Source organism: Acomys russatus, chromosome 9, assembly GCF_903995435.1.
Source record: "Acomys russatus chromosome 9, mAcoRus1.1, whole genome shotgun sequence".
Lineage (NCBI taxonomy): Eukaryota > Metazoa > Chordata > Mammalia > Rodentia > Muridae > Acomys > Acomys russatus.
The window spans coordinates 49,789,853-49,814,988 of record NC_067145.1 but is presented as its reverse complement, the minus strand read 5'-3'; the positions used below and the strand labels follow the sequence as shown (position 1 = coordinate 49,814,988).

General features: G+C 44.3%; 2 protein-coding genes across 2 annotated transcripts in view; both read right to left on the bottom strand.

Annotated features, from left to right (window-relative positions):
• Window positions 1-2,056, bottom strand: part of Rsu1 (Ras suppressor protein 1) — a 178,321-nt gene extending 176,265 nt beyond the window's left edge. The window contains exons 1-2 of the mRNA XM_051151304.1: window positions 1,853-2,056; window positions 1,567-1,678 (exon numbers count right to left, since the gene is read on the bottom strand). Coding sequence (XP_051007261.1) covers window positions 1,567-1,675 — 109 coding nt within the window. The 5' untranslated portion in view covers window positions 1,676-1,678; window positions 1,853-2,056. The remainder of the gene's footprint in view (window positions 1-1,566; window positions 1,679-1,852) is intronic.
• Window positions 2,057-9,847: 7,791 nt separating this feature from the next.
• Window positions 9,848-25,136, bottom strand: part of Cubn (cubilin) — a 212,550-nt gene continuing 197,261 nt past the window's right edge. The window contains exons 61-67 of the mRNA XM_051151301.1: window positions 20,327-20,489; window positions 19,750-19,955; window positions 18,401-18,548; window positions 17,153-17,334; window positions 14,038-14,203; window positions 11,817-12,052; window positions 9,848-10,353 (exon numbers count right to left, since the gene is read on the bottom strand). Of these exons, the coding sequence (XP_051007258.1) occupies window positions 10,246-10,353; window positions 11,817-12,052; window positions 14,038-14,203; window positions 17,153-17,334; window positions 18,401-18,548; window positions 19,750-19,955; window positions 20,327-20,489 (1,209 nt within the window). The 3' untranslated portion in view covers window positions 9,848-10,245. The remainder of the gene's footprint in view (window positions 10,354-11,816; window positions 12,053-14,037; window positions 14,204-17,152; window positions 17,335-18,400; window positions 18,549-19,749; window positions 19,956-20,326; window positions 20,490-25,136) is intronic.

Here is a 25,136-nt window from a genome sequence, read left to right as displayed (position 1 = left end):
GAACTAGGCCAGAGCAATGGGAATCCGTTTGTACCCCAGCAGACAACTCAGTGTCAAAAATCAGCAGGAACCCATCCTTACTGCAAGAGACCAACACATATCCAGCAAGCTGAGGTGCTGCTGGGATGCTAAGAATTTGAAACGTATGCTGAAGGAGGACTCGTCATGATGGCCACCAAGCACAAGATGTCTGCAACTCCACTTCCGCCTTGATGCATCAACATCCGCCCCCAGTCTGTGCTCCAAGAGCAGAAGCTATCCACTAACTTTAAGTCCCCTGGACGGTTCCTCTGACTGATGATCTCCTGTTATATCTTGCCTGGCTGTCGTGAACCCAGAGACTTAACCCATCATCCTTTGCCTCAGTGTTCTAGGCATGATTCTCAAGAATATAAGCACGGATACTGCCCAGCTACGTTACAGTTCTCCCGGCATCTGAATGAGGAAGAGAGACTGCTAGATGAAAAAATCAATTAATTACAGCCTATGTAATCTGTGCCTTGAAGAAAAGGCTAGTATGGCAGAGGGAGGTAGAAAGAGAAGGCTTCCCCTAGGCTGTGATGTCCAAGCTGACACACAGATAGAAAGGAGAGGGGAGGAGGAAAGGACAGAGTCCCAAGGCAGAGAGTCATGGCTGCCCAGGTTGAGGCAGTGGAGCTTATTCAGCGTGGTGTGAAAGCTGCATCCGCTTATGATCAGAGGCAGACCTCGTATGGCCCACCGAGGACTGCAGGCCACCAGTGTCAATAGCTAAACCCGCAGAGGGTCTAAATAAAGTCACACACAACCTAAAGGAGTGTTGTATTTCACTTAGAAAGTGTTTTCAAATACCAGAATTAGTTTCCACTGCTTAAAAATGGTGAAAATTCTGGAATTCTTTAAAAAATAAAATAAAAGAATAAAATAAAAGAAAATCCTGCAATACTGATCCGACATTCACGCATGGTGACAAGCGTCTGGATGTGGAGATAGGAGCATCCTGTGAGAGGGACACGGGCAGTGAGTGGAGTTCACGACCATTCCCAGACTTGTTTTACAGATGACTTAAGGCAATAAAACAGGGTCACACAAATTCAAGGCTGAAAGCAACACCATGATTAAATAGGGAATTCCATTGGAGGTGATGAGTGCGGAGCACAGGAGTGAGCTAAGCCTGCACGCAAATGGGAGAATGACCCAGAAGTAAGTAATGACGGAGAAATGTTGAAAATACTCCTGGCACAAGAATTCATACTAATCGTGCAACTTTTTGACTCCCACGGGCTCATGATCCATCCAAAGTCAAAAGTGACTTCCAAATTAAAAACATGAATGGCCATTAGGGACACGACATGGTAAATCGACTTCGACACCATGAGACCACCTCAACAGCTGATAAGGAACGGCAGCATGCCTTCTGGGAGGCATCTGGTTTACCAGTCCCAGGGGAACGAACTATGGTTGCAAACTTTCTGAGCCAAGCTCCTGACAAGTAACGTTTACAAGCTGAGGGGGGATGGAAGCATTCTGAAACTCTCCTCCCGGGAGCGCAGTCTTAGCAAACTTAGCAACTGTCCGAGAACTTACACAAGCCGTTGACATCCAGCATACTGGAGATGCCCCTGTCACTCATGTCCACTTCCGGCTGGTTCTTCTCCCTGCTCTCCTCCACTAGCTTCTTCAGTGACTTGGACATGTTCTGTAGCAAAGGCAACAAAGCACGTGGGCAATGGCAAGAGTTTGTGGGGGTGGGGTGGGGTGGGGTCGGGGCAAGAAGGGCAGAGGCCTGGGCTGGACTCTCCAGGGCTGCCTGGGGGAGAGTGGGCGTCACCGCGGAGTCATTCGCGGGAAGACCCGGACCCCGCGCACTCACCACAGAGGGCAAAACCTGACGGGTGTGCGTGGGAGCCGGTAGGGCAAACTCAGGTGGCAAGCGATGAACTGGATCAGCCAAAAACAGGATCCCTGAGGAGGAACACACCCTGTCCCAGCGATCGCGCAGGCGCACACCAAATCCGGCCAACCCCCCGCCCCTCCCAGGCTGACACTTCCCAAATTAGGAGAACTGCTTCCCAGACGTGGCTCCCGGCAAGGCTCTGCCTACTAAAGAATGTGTACCCCGAGGCCGGCCAGTGAGATTCATTTTAGGCTCAGAGACTCCGCCCCTCTCTGAGGAACACCCATCTTCCTTGGGTTAGGAATTCAGATGGGATTAAACCAGGGGGGCTAGATTCTGCGCATGCTCAGTAGGCTAGTTGAAGAACAAAGCTCTGTGGGCGGAAGCAGGGAGTTTTAGAGCCGGCGCTTGAAAAGAGGTAAAGATTGAGAATAGAGAATAGCTTGTCTTGAGGGGTTCGTAGGTAGGCATGGGAAACCCAGAAGTCAATTATTCTCTTTGTCCTTTGTCTTTTATTTATGATCCCCGCCCACGGAGAGTTATTACCCTGAGTCCCTCCTGTGCCTCTGTGGCTGTGACAGACCTGCCTGAGGTATGAGGTCTGGGTTATACTAATATTTCTGAAGACAAGAATTCGGCCAGAAACTTGCATCCTCCCCTAGAAGGCCACAGGTTTCTGTAACCTACCTATTCCCCCCCCCCCGCCCCTGCCCCCGCCTCTGCCCCCGCCCCAGACCTTTTGATCTTGAGCAACAGAGCTAGGTGCTAACAATCAACTTCAACCATGTCAGAAGTCAGAGTTAACTTTTACACCTGTGCACTGTGAAATCGTGGCTCGTAGGACTCTCCCCCTTTCTTCAAATGGTCGGTAGGTAGGTAGGTGGGTGGGTGGGTGGATGGATGGATGGATGGGCAGATAGATAGATAGATAGATAGATAGATAGATAGATAGATAGATAGATTTATTTCTGCAAACCAAATGACTCCATCTTGATGACCCAGTATTGGCTTGCCTCTTATTCAAAAAACCTATTCTTCCTGCAAATTTCACACTATGAAATAGGGACTGATACCAGAATTATTTTCCTGGTATTAGGTACATGACAGATAAGCAGACAAACAGGCACACATAGGTTTCAAGACACACATGAAAGCAATGAACCAGTGGGGTAACAGAAGAAGGTTCTGCACTTTGAGTTGGAAAGCAGGAATTTCTCCTTAAAGCGTGCCTTAGATGAAAAGATGACACTTACGCTGCCGACTTGCATTGCACCGTGGCCTCTTCACTTCTTAAGCCAGACATTTGTTGAGAGAGAGCACTGAGCAGACAGCTCAAAGACCCCTGCTGCCTGTGGGCTCGTAGTATGTTTCTCTGTAATCAGATAGAAATTCTGAACTTTTGAGAGATATTACTAAAATAACATCTTTCCTGGTATATCCTGTTGATGTGTAGGGTTGCCTAAGTAACATGAATCTGTCAGTTTCCATAGTGTAAAGGCGGCAGGGCAGGATAGCAGAATTATGTAAATAGCCCTCCCTTTACTGTCAATTTAACATCCATTTATGACTTTCTAGCTTCTTAATTTCATGTTCATTTACTACCTGGAATTCTGCTATATATCCATCTCCTGAATTGTCAATTTTTTAATTTCTTTTTTCTTTAAAAAAAAATTCTTCTCTCATACTACACATCCAACTGCAGCGTCCCTTCCTCCCAGCCTCTCCCCGCCTCTCCTCTCCCCCACATCCACTGCTCCTCCATTTCTCTTTAGGTAAGAGCAGGCCTCCCAGTGATAGCAACTGAACATGGCATAACAAGATGCGGTAAGACCAGGCACATACTATCATGTCAAGGCGGGACAAGGCAACCCAGTAGGAGGAAAAGGGTGCCCTGAGCAGGCAAAAGAGGCAGAGGCACCCCTAATTCCACTGTTAGAAGTCCAACAAAAACCCCAAGCTAAACAACCATAGCATAAACTCAGAGGGCCTAGAACAGACTCACATAAGCTCTGTGATTTTTGGCTTCAGTCTCGGTAAGTCCCTCTGAGCGCAGTGCATCAATATTTTAATGCTTTTAAAAGGTTACTGATTATTTTTTTTCTCCAGCCATTTCTGTGGGTGATAGTTTTACTACATAAGTTGATAGCATCTGTATCCTCGTGAATCATTTAGTGCTGGTATAAGAAAATTCCATAGACTGAGTGGTGTAAGCAACAAAAATCTATCTTCCCACAGTTCTGAAGGCTGGAAGTCCAAAGTCAAATGCAGGAAGATTTGGTTTTGTTTCTTTTCGAGACAGGGTTTCTATGTATATCCCCGGTTGTTCTGGAACTCATCCTGTAGACCAGACTGGCCTTAAACTCACAAAGATCCTCTTGCCTCTGCCTCCCTAGTGCTGGGATTAAAGGTGTGGATTATCACCAAAGCTTCTGAGGACTGGTTATAAATAAGATTGTCAAATCTGTTTCCTCTAGTTAAGTTACTTTCTAGGATTGTATACAGGGACACACTTAATGGTTTTTTATCCTTGTCATTTGAATCTGGAATGGTCCCTACAGGCTCATGTATGAGTGCTTGATTTCCCTACTGGTGGCACCCTTTCAGAAGGCGAAGGCCCCACTGGTGGAATTAGGACAATAGAGGTAGTCATAACTAAAGCCCAGCTTCTGGTTCCTTTCAGGATCTCTCTACTTCTTCCTTGGTCCTCCAGAAGATGAGCCCCTGCTCCACCTGAATTTTGCTTGTCATCACTACCTGAAAAGCTCTGAAACCATGAGCCAAAATATTTTTGTCAGATAGTATGTCATGGTGATGTAAAGGTAACTAATACAACTATGTCATTAAAATGTAAAGTAAAAGTGCAGATAAACAGCTTAATAGGGAAATATATAGGACAAGGTTTGGAAGAGTCTGAAAAATAGCCTGGAAGTGGGAACCCTTATTGTCTGGGTCTGCTGATGTGCTCACCAATAAGGAAACTCTGTGAACCCAGTACTTACTTTAGAATGTGGCCCATGAAGGCCTTAAACTCACTGGGTGGCCAAGGCTGGCCTTGAATTTGTGACAACCCTCCTGCCTAAACCTCCTAAGTGCTAAGACTGTAATAGTACATGATTTCTTCATTCCATTTAACACCATTGGATTTTCCAATGAGGGGCAGGAAAGATGGCTCACTGACTTGGAGCATTTGCTGTTCTAGCAGTGGACTGAAATTCAGGTCCCAGCATCCATGTTGGGCAGCTCACAGCAACCTGTAGTTCCAGCTATGAGGATCAGATATCCTCTGGTTTTCAAAATTACCAGCACACGCATATGTGCTTGCAAGCACACATACAAATAGATGATAGAGAGATAGGTAGATAGACAGATAGATGATAGACAGATAGGTAGGTAGGTAGATAGATGATAGAGCTTTAATTTTTTTCCAGTGGGTCTATGGCTATAAATCAGCTCTCATATTAAATAAGTCATACCTAGTCCTTTGGGCTGGATATGAGACTCTTTTTCTCATGCTCATATTGATTAGAACCACAACTCTTTCACTATGAGCCCACATTTGTTTTCTATAACTCATTTTTATCATCTGTCAAATGGGAGTGATGGTTCTTACTCTTTCAGTGATTTATATCTGTCATCTGGGGAGTGTTTGTGCCTGTCACAGTGCAAGGGCTGCACTAAAATCTCTCCCTGGAGTGAACTATGTGGCGGACTTTTGAAGACCATTTTTTCCTGTTAGCTGGAGTTAAAATGTAATAGGAAGTTATGAGTAGTAAAACCTACATCGGTGCCATACCCTCATCTCAGACTGCCGTGGCCTACATTTTCCTTGGGGTGCTTGTCACAATGTTGCCTAAAGCTGTACCAGATGCCATTGGGCCTGCGTTAGTCAGGGTTTCTATTGATTCGATAAACAATGTGACCAAAAGCAAACTTGGGGAGGAAAGGATTTCTTCGATCTTACAAGTGAATTTCCTTCACATCAGCAGTGAAGGAAGTTAAGGCAGGAACCTGGAGGCAGAGGCCATGGAGGGATGCTGCTTATTGGTTTGTTCCCTGTGGCTTGCTCAGCTTGCTGTCTTATACTATCCAAGACCACCTGCCCAGGGGTGACACCACCCACAGTGATCTGGGCCCCTACATCAATCACTAATCAAGACAATGTCCCCATAGACCTCCAGGGAATCCACTGACAGCATTTTCTCTATTGAGGTTTTTCTTCTAAGATAACTCTCTCTCTCTCTCTCTCTCTCTCTCTCTCTCTCTCTCTCTCTCTCTCTCTCTCTCTCTCTCTCTCTCTCTCTCTCTCTCTCTCTCACACACACACACACACACACACACACACACACACACACACACACACACACACACACACACACACACACACACACTCAATCAATCAATCAGGAGGATAGGGCCCTAAGAGAGTCTCTAGGCCTCTGGAAAAGGAATCCCAGACAGATCCTAGAGGTCAAATGTAGTCACTCTGGCAGAGACACCATACTTAGTCATGAATATTAAAACCAGCCTCAAGTCTAGTTGATTGGGCACAGGGACAGGGAGAGAGATCAGAGGGCTGTGGAAACCTGGTTCCAGCCAATCCGAGCCCTCACTCAGACCTGGGGGGACTAGGTTGGATCCCAGGGATTAGAAAGCTGCCTTAAACTTTAAGCTGCTTATTGCTGGACCATGAGGAGGCAGCAAGAGGAAGTGGTGCTCAGGCAGAGACCCTGTTTTCTGAGCAGCCTCATCTCAGATAAGATGCTGTAAGTTCCCATTTTTCCCTCAAGTGAGTGGTTTCTCTAGGACCTTGGCATTGTCTCAGTTCTGTGGAAGCAGGCACTTGCTTTTTACCTACATTTTATTTTATTGAACTACATTTATACTTCAAGTTCTTTCAAAGTCATACAGAGTACAACTTTCCATTAATTCCAAAAAAAGCTGCTTGCCACTTCACCTTCCGCCCATGCATTTTATGTTGACTTTATGGGCTTCCATTTAGGGGCCTGGAAGGAATGTGTGTGTGTGTGTGTGTGTGTGTGTGTGTGTGTGTTTCCACATGTGTGTGCATGTGGGTGTGTCCTAAGCATTATAATACTGGTGGAAATATCAACTAATTATTTCTCTGTTGGTGTTTCGATTGATGGCAATGAAGCTTTAGGGTGAAGCACTTCGGGAAGAAAAAAAATAATCCATTGTCATTTGCTCTGAGGATTTGACTTAATATAAGTTTCACCAGATAAGAAAATGGAGCCTGAGCATGGTAGTACACACCTGTAATCCAGTACGTGCGAAATAGAGGCTGGAAGATCTTAGTTTGGGGCTATAGGACAAGATGAAGTCAACACTGGCTAAATGTAATGTCTGTTGAGAAAAAGAATGTGAAAAGGAATGAGGAAAGGAGAGATGTGAGGGAAGATAAGAGGGGAGGGAGGGGAGGGAAGGAACGAGAGGAGAGGGGAAGGGAGAGGAGGGGAGGGGAGGGCGGGAAGGGGAGGGGAGGGGAGAGAGTGTTTTGACTCACTCAGGAACCCAGGCAAGATGGAAGTGGGAAGTCTACACTGTGAAGTACAGAGATGTCACTTGAAAGAGCTCCATTCCTGTCTTCATTTTCTCCTTAGTGTGCTTAAGGCGTGTCACAAGATAGACATTGACATTCAACAAACATTTATAAATGAGTGAATCATAAAGTAGACCCAGCGAATATGAAATGGAGCTTCCCTGGAGAGAGACAGCCTTATCTCAGTTGGTTTCCACAGAACAATGGCATCTGTGAGAGTGTTTTCCACTGAGAGGGACCCATGCTGTTCCAAGACGCATGCTAGTATGTCCAGGAAATGTGGCTATAGAGTTGAAGAAAGCATACTTGATATTATCATGTAATGAAAACTTATTTAAAAAAAAAAAAAGCAAGGCTCTACATTTCCAAGGTAGCAATCCAGGCCTGAGGGGATGTTTTCGGGTGGCCACCACATCAGCTCTGTGTGCAGAGCAAGAGGAAAATGGACCCTGTCTGAAGAAGACCTTGGTTGTGCTTTGCTGTCTTTGTGTGGGTGAATGCAGGATCTTGCTCTGTCTTCCTATATGCATTGCAAAGGTGAAGAATGTTAGAGCGACTCCTGATACGAATGACGTGAGAATGTCGTGCCGATATGATGTGTCATCAAACATATATCACTTTCAAATTCTGGTCTTCTTGCAGTTGATCCCTTGTTCCAGCTTGTCAAGGCCCCCTGGATTTAATGGGGTTACCCATTGCCTTACCATCCTTCCAACACCGCATTGTCCACCCACTGGAGATATATGCATAGCTAACGGAAGCAGGTTTGTTTAAGGTGGTGGCATTTCACTGACGCAGCTGTATGGTCTATGCAGGAACAACTTCTCCAGTGCTCGACTGCTGCAGTAAGATGAAGAACACGTTCTCCTTCAGGGCGGGTCTTAAAGACTTCACTCTGCATGGTTAACCTGTGGTTAAGTTTCTTTCTCTGAAGTTGTCTGATCTGCTGGAGGCCATGGAAAACTCTGGAAAGCACTGGGTTTTCCTGTGGAAAGGAGTAGTTAAGTACCTCCCTTAGTTACCCATATGGAAAAGTAGGAGGCAGCAACATGCTATGGGATGGTCTCGTTCTTGACAAAGCTGCATAGTGTGCTGCAAAGCTGGGGCCCCCTGGGGTGATGGTACAGCAAGATTCATACACCCTAAGGCAGATACATATACAGTGTCAACATATCTGTGACTTATGTTATCCCCCCACTACTCAGGGACAAGCTGGATATGCTCGTTCTGTGGTCTGTGTACTTTTTCATACTTGCTAATAAAGAGAATTGTCTAAACACTCTGTATTCTTGGCTTCATTTGAATAGAAATATATAGAATGTGCCTCAGAACTAGAGTGAGGTCCTTCTTAGAACATTATTTCTTTGAGAATTTGCATTTACAAATATCTTTTAAACAGAAACAACAAATGTTACAACCAAATATTCATTGATTTCTTGCTTGTTACAGTAGTAGTAGTAGTAGCTTAAAACAAGGCATAAAGGGCAACAGGAAGTTGTTAAATAAAACATACATATAATAATAATAATAATAATAATAATAATAATAATAATAATAATAATAATAATAATAATAATAAATAATAATATAATAATAATAATAATGACCTGTGTGAGGCTTGAAGTATGACAGATGTTTCTGTTGCAGTAAGTGCAATGTGTGCAGTATACATTGGAGGGCAGCAGGGCTCCAGATGTGGGTAAAGAGTGTACGCAAAGCTAAAGAGCCAAACGATAGCTGTGCAGTGCAGATAGGGCTAATTTTTCTGAAAATTTACTGTATTGTGTTTGAGTCTGGCATGTCCTGATAGCCTCTTGGGTTTGAACAGCTGGTTGATCCTCAGCTGGTGGGGCTGTTTGGGGAGGCTGCAGAACCTTTGGTCCCCAGTTGGTGGCACTGTTTGGGGAGTCCATAAAACCCTGGGCTGGAGAACTGGGGTTCTAGAGTGTAATCTAAGTGTCTGCCTCCTGGTTTCTCTGCTAAGTGAGTGGCTCTGTACATGCTCCTACCCCATGCTCCACCATGCCCTTTTCAGTGTGATGAAGGGAAAAAAAAAACCCCTCTGAAACAGTGAGCAAAGCAAACCTTTTCTTCCAGCAGACATGTGCAGGAGGGAAGAAGGTGCACAGAAACATGGCTGTGACAAATACCTAACAGTAAGTGAGCAACATGAGTGAGAAAGTTACAGGGTAGCCTCGGACTGTGGAGCCATGAGTAAAGGTGAGTGGAGAGTGTGCCAAGACTCCATCACGTTAGGATAGCAAGGAGTCCTGGGAATTAGCTGAGGATAGACTGGGCATGGCCGGAAACAGAAGCTGGAGAGCCGTGAAGGAGAACACAGGTTCCAGAGGTCACAATAAATCCTTCTACCCCAAGCCACAGTGAAATACCGAGTTGCAGTAGGTTAAAAATGAAGACAACAGAACTGCACATAGTTTTCGGTAATGTTTATTACCTCCACTTTTACTTTTGTAGTGAAAAGAATGCACCTATTTGTATCACTGACTTTTAAAACTATACATCAATATGCCAGGTTAACTCTCCCGTCTAAAGGACTTTTTAAAAGTTAAATGGTGCATCCAGTGAGAATGGTGTGTACCGCTGAGTCGAACAAGCCATGTGCTGTCTTCAGAATACCAAACGTACAAAATTGGTCCTACACTGTCTCTGGTAAAGGCCGTAGAAGTTCAGTCCATGTTTGATGGCACAGGCCGGGATGGGGATGAGAAAGGCACAGTTCTGGGCAAGGTTGTGGCTGATGGTGCTATAGCAGAGCCAGGATCCTGGGATAACACACCTCAGTTCCCCCGACTCAGGCTTCCCAATATATGTCAAACCCTGAAATATCTGTTGCATACTCAGCATGGAATCTTATGAAGATCTGATTTGATGTAGCTCGGAAGGGGGATATCGTAGGATCCTGAAATTGAAGAGAGGAAAAAAAAAAAAAAAAAAAAAAGAAAGGGTTTTTTTTTAATTGAACATATTTCTAGACATATCAGCCTACTTAAAGTATTACTTATAAAACCCTACAGAGGTTCTAATGAGTTCTCCTAGTGAACCAACATATATTTCAAGAAGTAACTTGCCAATAATTAAGGTGTTAAATAACACAAAAGAATGTTTCCAAGGACAGAAGGCTGAGGTAATGGTTGAGGAATAATGTAACCTCTCAGTGGTCTTACATTTCCTAGACATCTGAACTGAGTGTGAACACTGGCGCACATTTTACTGCAACATAAAGTGCATGCAGATGCTCACACACCAGCCTAGCTAGCTACTGGAGGAGTGCACATGACCTGCTGTTTTATGTTAGTGTTCTGTTTTCTTTTTCTTTTATTTTAATGCTTTATATTATGTGAAGTGTTAGATAAACTGGTGATGCCTTTCATATAATAAAACAAGTGAAAAAATAAATGCACATGGGAGGGAGTATGTTTTGAAAGTACCAGCATATCCAGTTATATACTTGGATTTAATGGCGCTTGGCCACGTGGGGAGTCATCTGCCTCCTAGGGCCTCAGATCTCCATGGTCTGCAAAGTCCCGAGCTCGCCCTACAGCACAGGCTGTGGGATCAAATGGAGCTGGCATCTTGGAAGGCACTGAAATCCACTCACAGGAGCCATACAAAGGCACCACTAAGTTCTCTTTTCTTATTGTATCCTGAGTATAATAGCGACAGGATGCCTACTGGTCCCAAGATCAAAATCTCTTCCCCAAGTAACCAACTTCTTGCGTGAAGATATAGTTAGCCCAATGTTTCTTGGAGCATTAGCTGTAACTGTGAAAAGCTGAGGAGAATGTGCTTTCCAAACACAGGGGCTTTGTTTAGTAACTCAGGCTGTACCCAGGTACTTGGATACATGTACCTGACATGGTACAGGTACATGACACACCAAAAAGGTTTCTAAATTAAGGTGGTAACATGTTAATTGAAGTTGGCAAGTGATAAACAGTATAAAATATGCAGATATGTGCATATTTTCAAAGAAAGGTACTGGCAAGTAGATAGAATTCTCGAGTTTTAAATTTTTTGATGTGCTTTTCTAATATTTCTAAAAATAAAAATGTACAACAAAACTTAAAATAAATTATATATCTTTTTGATTCTCTAAATATCCAGTGATATAATTCTTACCCTGTTTGATTCAACGGTCCAAGTGAATGAAAAGGAGAACAATTATAAAAGTTCTTTCTAATTCCCTGGTAAGGTCTGATTCTGTTTTCAGTGGTGACTGTAATATAACATATCTGCCACCAGATAGCGCTCATGCTCCCAAAATACAAAACCACTGACTTGCAGCTTTGTTTTTTGCATGCGCCTATACCTTCATTGCTTAAAAATCACTTGTGAAAATCTAATAATATTTTTTTTACTCACTAGTCCACAGAGCGGTCCAAAGGGTGGCGAGCTGTCGTCTGGACCATTATAGAGTATGAGGTAGTTGTGGGCACAGCCACCTGGAGGTTCGATAGTGAGAAAGAAAAATCCCACAGAAACAGGCCTTCCAGAAGGAGCAATGATGGTCCATTCACAATGAGTGTTGTTTGGGTAGGCATCAGGAAAGTTAGGGCTGGTGAATGTACCATGGTCACCCAAAAGAATCCCTCCACAGCCTAAAAGAAAGAATGGAAAAGGTTCCATTTAGCAAAATAGAAACCATCTAACCTGCTTTCCCAAACATGTAGGCAACAGATGGGACAGCTTTTCATCTTCTTAAGGGGTCAGAGAATCTGTGAAAGCAGCCAACACAGACTCTTCTCCTGGTTCAAAGCCCCTCCAGGCCCACTGCCACCAGATATTCCTTTTCCAATGGCTTGTGAACTGTGGTGACTCCCTCCAACAGTTCTTTGCTACCCTCAGGCTTGGAACAAACTGGAAACCAGCACAATAGTTATCCAGAGACAAAAGGCTCTGCTTGGTGCTCTGAGGGCACGGCAAGCTCCATAAGTAGAGGAGGTACCAATGACTGCCAAAATCAATTCAAGTTCGGTGGCACACCCAGACTCCTCTGTCAGCTTAAATGCTACATTAAAATTAATTTTATCAGACCCAAGCTAAGACCTACTCAACTTCTAAATCTGGTGTGATGACTTTACCAAGGTCCGCTCTCTGTGGGGCTCCTGTGTATCATAACAACAGGTGGCTATGTGTCCCAAGATCAAAATCTCTCCTCAAGTAACAAACTTCCTGTGTGAAGATATAGTTAGCCCAGTGTTTCCCTGGAGCATCAGCTGAAGTAGTGAAAAGCATGCTTCAAGTCAAAGATCTCTAGATGTTTATTTGGTTTGTTCACTTAGATGTCAAAGCTGCCATTATACTAGACATCCAAGGGGATTCAGAAAAACAGCCCAGGGTAACTGTGGTTGGGCAACTTGATTTTCACACCTTATTTCCTATTGATTGCTGTTGGTTTTCTTTTGTTTCTCTCTCTCTCTCTCTCTCTCTCTCTCTCTCTCTCTCTCTCTCTCTCTCTCTCTCTCTCTGTCTATCTGTCTCTCTCTGTCAGTTCTTATTATGTAGATCAGGATAGCCTTAAAATTATGACCACACTGCCTCAGCCCCTCAAGTGCAGGGCTGCAGCCTCCAGTGGCGGTGCAGTTACTGTGTCCTCCTTTTGTCCCCTTTTACCAGGACACTCAATTACTGAGCTTACTTTGGGTGCCGAGATCTTGCTATCTGTGATTATTGAGTGGAACCCTCTTGTACCCCTGCTGAGTGGGCGCTTCTGTGCATGCTCCTATTGCACAGCCCACCGTGACATTTTCAGTGTGATGAAAAAAAAAAACCTTCTGAAACCATGAGTAAAATAAACCTTTTTTTTTTTTTTTTTTTTACAACAGGCATGTGAAGGAAGAAAGAAGCATCCTTAGTGTACAGAAGTGTGGCTGTAACAAATACCTAACAGGTGCAACGTAAGTCAGGGAAGTGACAGGGACATTCTGGACTGTGGAGTGTGCTCAGGCTCTTTTGTAGCTATTCAGATATTGTAGACCTTTCATAAAGGCATCCCTCCTTTCTTGAGCTAAGTGTGTTTCCATGACTTGTATTTCCTGCTAGTTCATAAATGGTCAGCCAAAACTTCAGGTAGATATTTATCACACTGAAGAAGCAAGCATGACATACAACTGCTACCAAATGACAGGGACCTGAAGGCACAGCTTCTCATGTGCACATCAGACGGTACCATCAGCGGCGTCTGCGTGCACAGGGGCGGCTGCTGATATATGCAGTACACACACATATGTTCCTGATTTGGCCTTTTGTCATTTCATTCACTGAACTCTCAAAAAAAAAAAAAAAAAAATTCCTAGGTGATCAAGCCAGAAGAACAAGATAAAATTTATACGGGAATGTCTACAATGTATATATTCTCAGGTCTTCTAGATGTAAAATGCTGTCTTTTATATCATAGAAATGATAAATAATTATAGTTTTTTTTGAAAAATCAGGATTTTCATTGTTTAAAAAAAAATCTGTATTTTAACAGAAATTCATTGGGTGTTGATCTAACGTGGTGAAGGCTTTTTAATGAGTAAACCCTATTTCCCATGGACACTTTGTCTAGCCTCTAGAGCCCCCCTCACAGTGAGCATCTTACCAGATGGAGAGGAGGTCCAGATAATGTCATATCCAGAGGACGTGCCTGCGTCATTGGTATGAAACTGCAGATACACTTCATTGCTGTGAAAGAAGATGGGCGATGGCAGTAGTGATCCACAGTACTTGTCAATCAGAGGTGAGCTGCTGTTGCTGCCATTTCTTACCTGTTAAAACCCAGCAACAATTATCCCAACAGTTATCCCAACACTTATCCCAACAGTTATCCCATCCGTATTATTCCCTCTGCAATTCTTCATTAACACGTGAACAAATCTAGTGTTTTGCTCGGTTTTTGTGAGTCGGTATCTCCTCTTTAGCTCAGGCTAGCCTCAAACTCTCATTCTTCCTGTCAGGCTCCAGAATACTGGAATGAGGCTTTACATACTGAAGAATGAATGAAGGGTTCCCATAAACACAGGGGATGTCAGCTTCATTTGTAGATGAAGAAACATTAGAGTTTGCAGCACACATCATTTGCATTGAGAGTTAGAATTACCTGTTAAACTACAGCCACACAAACACCAGTGCTCTTGTGCTAGCTGTGCCATGGTCCTACAAACTCTCACGTGTGCAGACATTTTGAGGAATGTAACAGGAGTTTGAAAGGGGGAGGGGCACTGCTGTCTGGCCTGTCTCCAGCCATTATATTTTACTCCTCGAGTATCTCAGAGGGTAGTGAGACGTTTCCCATGTTTCCCATTTAAAAGTGTGAAGTGGCTGCAATGAACCAAGTGCAGCAAAGCTCAGAAATGAGGCTTTTCACATGGGAAAAGGAAATGGCCACATGCACCTATAATATTTCTGGCCCTGTTGAGTTTCTTTTTCTTTCTTTCTTTTCTTTTCTTTTCTTTTCTTTTTTTTTTTTTTTTTTTTTTTTTTTTTTTTTTTTTTTTAGCCCTGCTAGCAAAGAGTGCCTGCTAGAGGAAAAACAGGAAATGAGTTGTTGTGGGAGAGGGCCTACTTCCTGCTTCCTATTGTGTGTTTTCAGGGCACTGCAGAGGCTTCCCATGTGATGGTCCCAGGCAGTGGGTAGGCAGTGCATGGAAGAGTGGGTGTTAGCGTGTATGTGTTCAGTCTGAGGAGACACACACACACACACACACACACACACACACACACACACACACACACACACACACACACACACACACACACACACACACCTTGCTTTCCCTTTATGATTCCGTAGTCCAGAGTGTGGCTGGCCTCCTTAGCTCAAGTCACCAAGCCTCTGCTGAAGTGCAGACTTTCTTGGGTATCTAAGCTGGGGAGGATCCTTCTAGACCTAGGCAACAGCGAGTGTTTATTTATTTTTTTTTTTTTTTTTTTCCCCTAAATGTTTGAACAAAATAGTTCCGGCCAGGACAGAGTGGTTGGTTCTCTCCAAGTCCATGGGATAGCTGCCACATTTAAGAACACTGGAAAGCCTGGCCTGCCACCCCATCCCACCCCCACCCCCAGACTCTTGACTTTGAGTCTCTCTCCCTCGGGATCACTGCTGGAGAGGAGAGACATTCTGCTTAGAACTAACATGTTCACTTTTCTGGGGAGGATGGGGTAACCTGGAAAAGAGGCATAGCTGGGAAATTAGTGGAGGCACATTCAGAGTAGGGTTTAGAGCCAGGCCCTCTCTGCTAGCAACACACTAGAGTCCTCATGGAAGACTTCCGTTTCCACCAAAGCTAACTGAATAGGCTACTGGGGCTTCCGGCACTGTCTCCTCTGGATCACCAGATGCAGGTAAGTGTGGGAAGCCTGTGTGGTAGCTTCCTGTCTCTGCTAATGTAACAGGAAGCTCCTCATTCATTCTCTGGGATGGAGGAGGGACTCAGATCTAAGTTCCTTGAAAGTCTTCTCTGTTCCCTTCCTGAGTGGTCCTCCATACTGTCCTCCCAGCGCTGTCACCAGGATATACTCAGGCCTGGGTGGCAAAGTTCTTACCATCCAATGCTAAGAAGCAAGTCTTCACTTTCCAGCATCCAGATGACAAACGGTCAAGGTTAAGTAGGGCCAGTAATAGGAAACTTGGATTAGGAATGACCTAAGAGCTTGAGTCAGTGTTAGCAAGACTCTAGCCCTTTCCCCTATCAGTCTCTTCCTGTTTCTGTGTGGTAGTTCATATGAACATCTCATTTCGAGGGTGGGTGAGCATGTACGTCCAAGCCTCACTTCCTGACTAGCACAAACTAGCTTCTGTGTCGTCATTGTTTCCCTCCTTCTCATCTCCTGCCATGGAAAGTACCCCGTGAGGAAGGCCTGAGAGCTTTTGCTGGGAACTCACTATTCATGAAGGATACTGATTAACGCAGGTGTAGTTTAACTATACGGGCAGCTTTCCTATTTAACAGTATGAGGAAGCTTGTGTGAGCTGGACCCGTGTGCAGACACCATCTACCCGAACCCCATTCTCCCCCACGTTGAGGACCACACGGAGTGGTTGGGAAGGTGGTACAGAAGTGAGCATATTTGGAATCTAAAGCTAATCAAACACAGAAAATTTAACTACTCTGATCTGATTAATATACACTGTATATGTGTTTGGAATAACATACTTGGACCCCAAGTTGTGCACAGTTCAAATACTGATTAAGCCTTTAAGGACCTGATCAAAGAGGCATAAGAAAAGAAAGAAAACTCTGAGGTGGGTGTGGAAGCTGTGCACATCTTCTGGAGCCCTTCCTATACAGCCACAGGCCTTCCAGAGGGTCTCCGGAAGTTGTAGACTCGGTGTTGGCAGAGCACAGGTGCTTTACCCATGTAATGCCCCCTGGGAACCTGTGTGGAAAAGCCTTTCCATGTAACCAGTGCGATCAGCACCTTGCCCTTGGCATTCCCACTCATCCTGCAGGTAGAACTCGGATCTAAGGTCCTTGAAAAAGTCTTCTCTGTTCCCTTCCTGGGTGGTGATGTAACCACTGTGACACTGTCATCCATACTGTCCTCCCAGCGCTGTAACCAGGATATACTCAGTGCGCATTTATGAGAGAATAGTGAGTTAACTTCATAGCATGAAGAGAGACATTGACTGAACATCATAGCAAAACTTCTTAGTGAGCCATCATCTTTTTCACACAAATCAATTTAAATTATATTCAAATATATATATATATTACCTCCAAGAAATCATGTGTGCATTGTGCTGAATCTTCCAGGTTAAACCAATAGAAGAAGAGAGAAATGCTGTGGTTCTGCGGGGCTCTGAGAATAATGGTGCAGTCCAGGTTATTATCATAATGTTGGGGCCACCCCGGACTCTCCAGATGACCAAATGTTTCGTTGTATTCTCTGTTGCAATCTAACATGAAAACAATATTCATAGTTAATGTGCACATCAAAATACATTACTCTTTCACTTCATAACAACAGTGTTTAAAAATCCACTGACTTTGAGCAAAGTTCAGAAAAAGCTTCAGCCTCTTCCCTTATGCTTGAGACCTGAGAGATGCTGAGAACTGCATATGCTCAGCTGCAGTGCACAGTTGCACATGCTCAGCTGCAATGCAGACACTTGCTGGTGTAGTGAAAAGTGGGGGGCTAGAGAGATGGCTCAGAGGTTAAGAGCACTGTCTGTTCTTCCAAAGATCCTGAGTTCAATTCCCAGCAACCACATGGTGGCTCACAACCATCTATATGAGATTTGGTGCCCTCTTCTGGCATTCAGGCATACATGCAGGCAGAACATAGAATACATAATAAATATTAAAAAACAAAACAAAACAAAGAAAAGTAGGGAAGGTGTGAATGTAAGTACCCTTTGAAGAACACTCCAGAATCTCTGGACTGTTTTGCTTATGTGGAGGAAGAGTCAATGGCTGCCATTTAGACCTCTTCTAGACCCAAAGGCTCGCCCTCCCAGACATCATCTGCATTAGGGTTTCCTTTGGTGAACTGTGATACAGTTCGCATTTTTCTTTTTACCTTTTTCTTTCTTGGCAAATTAAAAGCCAAAGTAACTGTGTATTTGAATCAAATTCTGCTTTGGTTTTAATGGAGTTCAAAACAGTCCTTACATGAAGTATTCTCTGGAAACACTTCTCAGTCACTGAAATCAAGTAATTTCTTCAAGGCACCGTGGTTATTTACAAAATAATTTCCTAAGGCATAGTGAGTCCCACCATTGTCACCACACCAAAAATCACTGAGCTGTGATTTATATAAGTAAAGAGTGTGAGACAGAAAGATACTGTGATAAAGTCTAGTTTTCAGGAGGCTAAATCAGGCCTGAATTCCAGTTGAGCACTCTTATTCCAGATGGGTGTATTTTACCTTAACAAAACCTGATCTAGTCACAGGGGTTAGTGCCAGAGATCTCTGTCATCAAAGCCGTTTTTTCCCCGATAAACATGAGGTTTTAGGCTCACCTGCAATTTGATAGGTGAAATGTGCTCGGGAGTTTGTGTTTAAAACATGAGATCTGAAAACGACAACTGCAGTACTCGTTGAAGAGTAGAGCACCGGCAAGGTTGTAAAGTTTGCACCGCAGAACCGAGTTGCTGGCATCCCGCTCGTCTGAAATGAAATGGAAGCCACACTGCATGACATTTGGTTTCGGAAGACTGCAGCCACACCAGATAGTCGGCTGTATTTAACATACATGACTTGAGTATTTAGCCATGAAAAGTAGCTCCAGTCTCAAGTGCTCTGCAACACTTGGCATCAGCCTTGGGACTGATCAGTGTCCCACCTTCCTAGAGGGCAGAGTTTGTGCTAAAGTTATGAGATAATGCGTCTCTATCGACAGCAAGGCTGCTCACCCTCAAGCCATGTCACAGTGCAAGTGTGTGTTCTCACTGGGAGCAGAGCCAGACTGTGTGAGCTCCCTACAGGCTCCTCACTCCAGCTGTGCGCTAGCTCATGCATCTGTGACCCTCCACACCGAGCCAAGCTTGACTTTGTCTCCTCCAGCAAGCTGGAGATATCTAAGAACCAATGAGCCCCAGCTTTAGATTGAGAAAGGCCTTGAAAGGTCAGGCGGTGACTGGTAGAGCTTTGTTACTGCCAGGCCTTGGGCACTTGATGAGGACTAAGTGAAGGGGTCAGCTGCTCAGCCAGCTGCAGAGGCCACCCACGTGCTTTCCAACAGTTGCCGGGGATGAGCTCAGTCTACGAGCCCCAAATTTAAATAATTTCTCTGGCCACCTCAGTACAGTGCTAGCTGTCTCATCATCCGTCCCCATGGGGAGGTAAGACTTAGCTATTTAAATCTTTGAGCCCAGGAAGCTTCTGTTCCCTTTTTACTTCTCCCACTTTGCCATAAATGTAACCCCAGTCTGACTGGGTTACCCCAGTAACCCCAACTGACTGCAAACGCTCTCTTAGCTGGTTTCCCTGAGTTCTGTGTGGGTCCCTTCAGTTCACCTATACACACCCTGACAGCCATAGCTGTGGGTCTCCAAGCGTAGCCCATGGAGCTCTGGGATTGGTGGCAGAACACAAGAGATGCTCATCAAACATTGGTTAATGTATGTTATGCAGATGAATTGGGATCTGGAGGGGATCCTAGGAATGCACATCTCAGACACCCAGACACAGGACAGTTTGAAAGCATCTTTCCCACAGGACTAAGTTTAGATTGCTTAGTATGCCGGGAAGGAGGGCTTTGTCTCCTGCTGAAAGACGTGATTCTGGAGGTCATAGAGGCTTTATTTAGGTGTGGCTTCATCACTTGCAATGCTTGCTGATGTGCTGGCCATCCTCCTGGCCTCCTTACCTGTGGTGAGTCCTGGAGTTCGAAGTAGCTCTGGGAGCAGTCTTGTGAGGGTAGCTGTAATTCTTGCACAGTTATCTGGATCTGCTGGTGTGGAGGAGCTTCAATGATCCAAGTACAGGTGGAAAACGGACGTCTGATGTTTGATAAATGAGGTGATGAAGTGTTTTGTGGTGTCAAAGTCGCATTATGTATTCCCCCACAAGGCACTGAAGAGGGGAGAGAGGGAAAATGTAGATGTTTTAATGATGTCTAATTGTACATACTGTCTTTAAAATCTTGCCTTAGCTTGGCAAACAGAAAAAAATTTTAATATTCTTTAAAGGATTTGAGTTTATGTCCTGGTAATATAGGTCTGTAATCCCAACTTCTTGCAAGCTTGAAGCAGGAGGATAAAGTTCAAGGATAGCCTGGCAGCTTAGTGTGAGATTTTGTCAAAGAAAGGTAAACTGAGGACAGGCAACATAGCTCACACATGTTTAGTAATACACTGAAACTCTAATTAATTTAGATATAATAAGCATGCATTCTTGTCAGTGCATAAGGACACGTGTATATTATAACACTTCAAAATACTTACTGTCCACAAAGGTATATGTTACTTTAAATCCTGCTCTTTCAACAGTATGGTCGGAGACAAATTGAAACGTAAGAAAGTTGCTAGAAGAGATAAAAGGGGCCGGTATACGGACACCACAAAACCTTCCACCTAAATTTGAGTTTATGTTTGCACCATCTGCTATCTGGAAGAAAAAGCAGTTTATTATTAATAAAGTAGTTCATTATTAATAGAGGGATTGCTATTTTGTACTAAATTGGCTGTAAGGTCACCGTAGGTCATTACTAAGGATCTTTAATATTGGTGTTCTTACAGGCAGTCTTAATTTAGATTGATAGTACTTTAATGGCTTTCAGTAAAAATCCAATATGATGCCCAGTACACATTTTCTCTTAGAAAAAGCAAATGCATGGCCTTGGAATCATCAAACCCATTGCTAACATCTCTGCTGCCCGAAGTAGCACTAGAGGCTCCTTCTGAAACTTCCTGGCTTGGCCCTTATCTCTTGTATTGACTTTCAAAGTGTCACCCAGAGGTTGCTGTCCCACTCTCCCCCCACAGACAGGCCTCTGCTCCTGCCTGCATGTTCTCGCGTCCTTGGAGCCTGGAACCTTGCTCTCTGGGCACAGAGGGCTCTGCTCTCCTGCCTGCTGGGACCTGTGGAAGGGCTTCCTGGCCAAGGCCCCCTCTCCCAGGGGAGGAGCAAGGATCTGGATTTAATTTCCTTCTTTTCTGTTTTGGGTGTACCCTTGGGGCCAGGTTTGGGGGAAGGAAAGTGAGGGCTCTGGGTGGTGCTAGGACATGGAACTGGATATTGAGTAATAAATTTGCTGTGCTTTGTAAAAAAAAAAAAAAAAAAAAAAAAAAAAAAAAAAAAAAAGTCAGACCAGGAGCTGCCTAACTGCTTCCTGCCCTCGTAATACAAAGGCCACAGCCATGACAACTGCCCTCAAGGCCTAATGCAATGGCTTCTCCTCCCGACTCAGATCTCCCTTCTGGCTTCTCTGCTTGCCTGAGGTTCTTAAGCATCCCAGGCTCAGTCCGGCTTCACGGCTATTGCATCTGCCTGTCCTTGCCTGGACCATTCTTTCCTGAATCCACAGAGTCTGTTTTGTGAATTCCTTCAGGTCTTGCCTTGTATATTGCCCATCAGGAATGCCTTCCCTAAAGTAAACTCTGCCCTCTTTCCCTGACTCCTTTCCTCAGGCCAAGTGTGATTGTCCACATGTTAGACATTTAATGTGTTGGTTTTATTGTCCTCCCATCCACAATGATCACAGAAGCACAGAATGCTTGCTGTCCTGTTCTGTTCCTTCCTATGGTCCCAGATGTTACGAGTGTAATGCATACACAATGCCTCATTGAAACCCAGTAAGTACGTTGGTCCTTCTCCACTGCCCACTGCCTTGGTTTGTTTTGAGTTATCAGAGTGCCATAGACAAGGTAATTTACCAACAAATATGCTTCAGAGTTCAAGGGCAGCCTCTGTTGAGGGCCTTCGTACCTTCTGAGATGTAAGCATTGTGTGAAGAGACAGCAGTAATGAGCCAGCTCTGCAGCCGCTTCCTCTTTTGTGAGGTTATTCACCCTATGCTAGAACCCCACTCTCATGAGGTCATCTAACCCCAGCTATACCTCAGAGTCCCCCATGCGGATCTGAGCTTTATGTTTCTAACACAGGAATATGTGTGGCATGTGTATACCACAGCACCACCCTCCCCTAAAATGTTCTCCCCTAGTCTTCTCTGACTCAGTAAACAGCTCAAGACTAAACACTTGCCTTTCTCCATCTCCATCCCCACTCCTTTCCACTTTCTAAATCTGTCCGCATCAGTACCACATGACCCTGTGCCTTCAGGACCCAGGTCACAGAGCAACCGCACAGAGCACCCTCAGAGTTTTCCACCATGCTGTTCGGGTCTTTGATGGCCCAGGTTATGCTCCTGTGCTTCCTAGAAAACTATACTTTGCACCTAATGCAGACTCTTCCCTATTTACCACTGTCTGCAAGCCCTGGCCAAGGAAGAGGCGGCTCCTCCTTTTACACCCCTCCCCTCCTCGCCTCTGGCAGTCTCCTCCCTTGGAGGGATAGTCTTTGTTGAAGAATTCATCATCCCTAGCCTTGGAGCCTCAATTCAAATGTCACCTCCTCAGAGAGGCCAACCCCACACAGGGCTACCCGCCTCCAGTATCATCTTGTTTTATTTTACCATAATCAAACTATATCCTACTGGTTGCTTATTTGATTTTACTGGGCTTCCTCTCAGCAAGAGTGTGAGTCTCACACGGAGAGGCATGTGATTATGCTGAGAAGTATATTTGGCATTATTTGTTACAAAATGGAGATGAAGTTCAAAATTAAAAGTTAAGTAAACTGACCACTAGATGGCACTCTCTCCTCGCTGTACATCATTTCAATTCATAAGGAGCAAGGAAAAGTGGAGTCTGTACTCTTAACACCCTCAACCTACTGAAAACAAGAGGTGCCAAATTTAAGGTAACACATTTTTTTTTTCTGACAAATGAAGTTTCATTACAACTATTATAGTCTTTACGATCATCACAAACGTTTACTTCTGTATCATGAGCCTGGCTTGTGTTGGGTCTTGTGTGTACAGAGAGGCTTAAAGGCACTTTATGTTCCTTCAAGGTGCTCATGGACTAGTGAGAAGAAAGGGCCAAATGTAAATGTTGTGTGTGTGTGTGTGTGTGTGTGTGTGTGTGTACAAATATGTATGAGAAGATAAAAAACAAAGAAAAATAAAAGTAAATATGTCAAATAAAATAGAGAAAATACGTACTATAAAAGAATAAAGTGTATTGAGTGTGAGAGAGTCAGGAAAGACCAGCTGTTTTATGCTAAGGCACTTGAGTCTCACTCCACAAGACGAGACATGGGTTTTAGATAGAGACTGGTAAACTCAAAAGGGAGTGCAGGGGCGAAGCCAGGACTGAAGAGAAGGTGGCTCCGGACTGACCCTACATACATTCACTCACTGTTACAGTAGGAGAAATATAGAGGCGCAACTAGTATGGCTCCTAATCTCCTGTATGATCAAACCTGAACTTCTTTCTATTTCTCTTCAGTTCTCTGACAGCGCCAAATCTCCACTGTGGGCAGATCCTGCGCAACACTGGGGCGAGGACTGCATATTAAGGGTGCCCTGACCAATAGCTCAGGCACATCTTGCTTCTTAGAAGCCTTTGTCTCCTGACATCACTGTGACAAAATGCCCACAATAATCAACTCAAGATAAAAAGAGATATACTTTGTCTCCGGGTCTCAGCCCAGGCACAACTGACCTCTAGAGTGACACAGTTACAGAGCTCTGTTCTCCTGGACCTGTGCTGAGGTCATGGCACAAGGACATACTGGAGGGGAACACACACTTCACAGTAGCTGTGATGCAGAGAGGAGGGAGTGCTTGGGCCTCTCAAAGGGTGGGGTCCTCAGTAACCTACCTTTCTGACTGGTCCCTATGCTGGCACCTATGCCTCCCTAACTTCTGGCTTTGGTGAGACATTCAAGACCCAAACTATCATAGTAGTAATTATTTAATCTCTATGCATTTTTTCGGTGTTTGGACTAACATCTATAATGAGGTACACTGTGTTAGCAGATGTCCCCCTTGTCCTTCCCAGTTAGCACTCTCAAAGACAGCAGGAAAGGACCTATGCATAGCTCAGTAATGAGCTGTGGTAATCTGGCTTGCATACCATCTATAGAGAGGAGTCAGGTTAGCTTTTCTAGAATGTCATTTTTTTTGCCACACATAACAGACAAATTAAAAAGTTATAGTAAATATTGGTATCAACCTAACAAAATGTAGCATCAGCTAGGGGCCCAACTTCTAGGCATGTCTAGATTGGGTTGACTGACCTAGGAAGGACCTATCCTAAAGGAGGGTGGTACCCATCCATGACCTGGAGCTCTGGGCTGAATATAAGGAAGAAAGTGGGCTGAGCATCAGAATGAACCATTCCTTGCTCCTGGCTGTGGACACGATAGATGCAACGGCTGCTTCTCCACCCTGCAGACATTGCTACTATGCCACCATGGGCTATGTCCTCTAACCAGGAGCCAGAAAAGGTGTTCCTTTAGCTGTACAAATCTATCTCTCTAGGAAAGACATCTCAAAGTTCCAGATCTCCAGCACTTTCCTTTAATCTGTGAGTTCCTGGGGAAGTTGCTGGTGTGTGAAACTGCTCTCCCAAGATGGAAAGCAAGAACAGCCCTGAGGAGCACTTATTTATAGTAAACAAACAGACAACAAACAAACAAACAATCAGGATTTCACTTTGAAGCGAGCAAACAGCAATTTCTGGCTTTCGATGCTGCGATTCCTGTCAACATGACTCTAGGAAGCTCCTATGGCTACAAGCTCTTCTATGCCCCAAATCACACTCACAGAAATGGCTCTCGGGAACCAACTTGTCTCCTTGTAGAACCAAAGATATCTTACATGAGCTAAGTTTCTACTCTTTGTATGAATTACTTTTAAAAGTCACTAATTGCAGTGTGTGCGCACAGGCACACATGTGTGATGGATGAATACAAGTATTGATGCATGTATCCCAAACCATGCCTGTGAGACGGAAGGACCACTACGCACTTTGGGCTCAGGTTCATGTAGCAAGCACTTTTACCTTTCCAGGCATCTTTGCCTGCCCTTGTTTTTGGTACTTTAAGAAAAAGAGATCCAACACTCTCTGCCTACTTGGAAATAATCAAAGGTGGGGGATGGAAGTAATAGGGCAAATGAATTATTTATTATATGATACAATGTTTAATGTCCTAATACACATTGTTTTTATTCTCAAAATAGCCTTG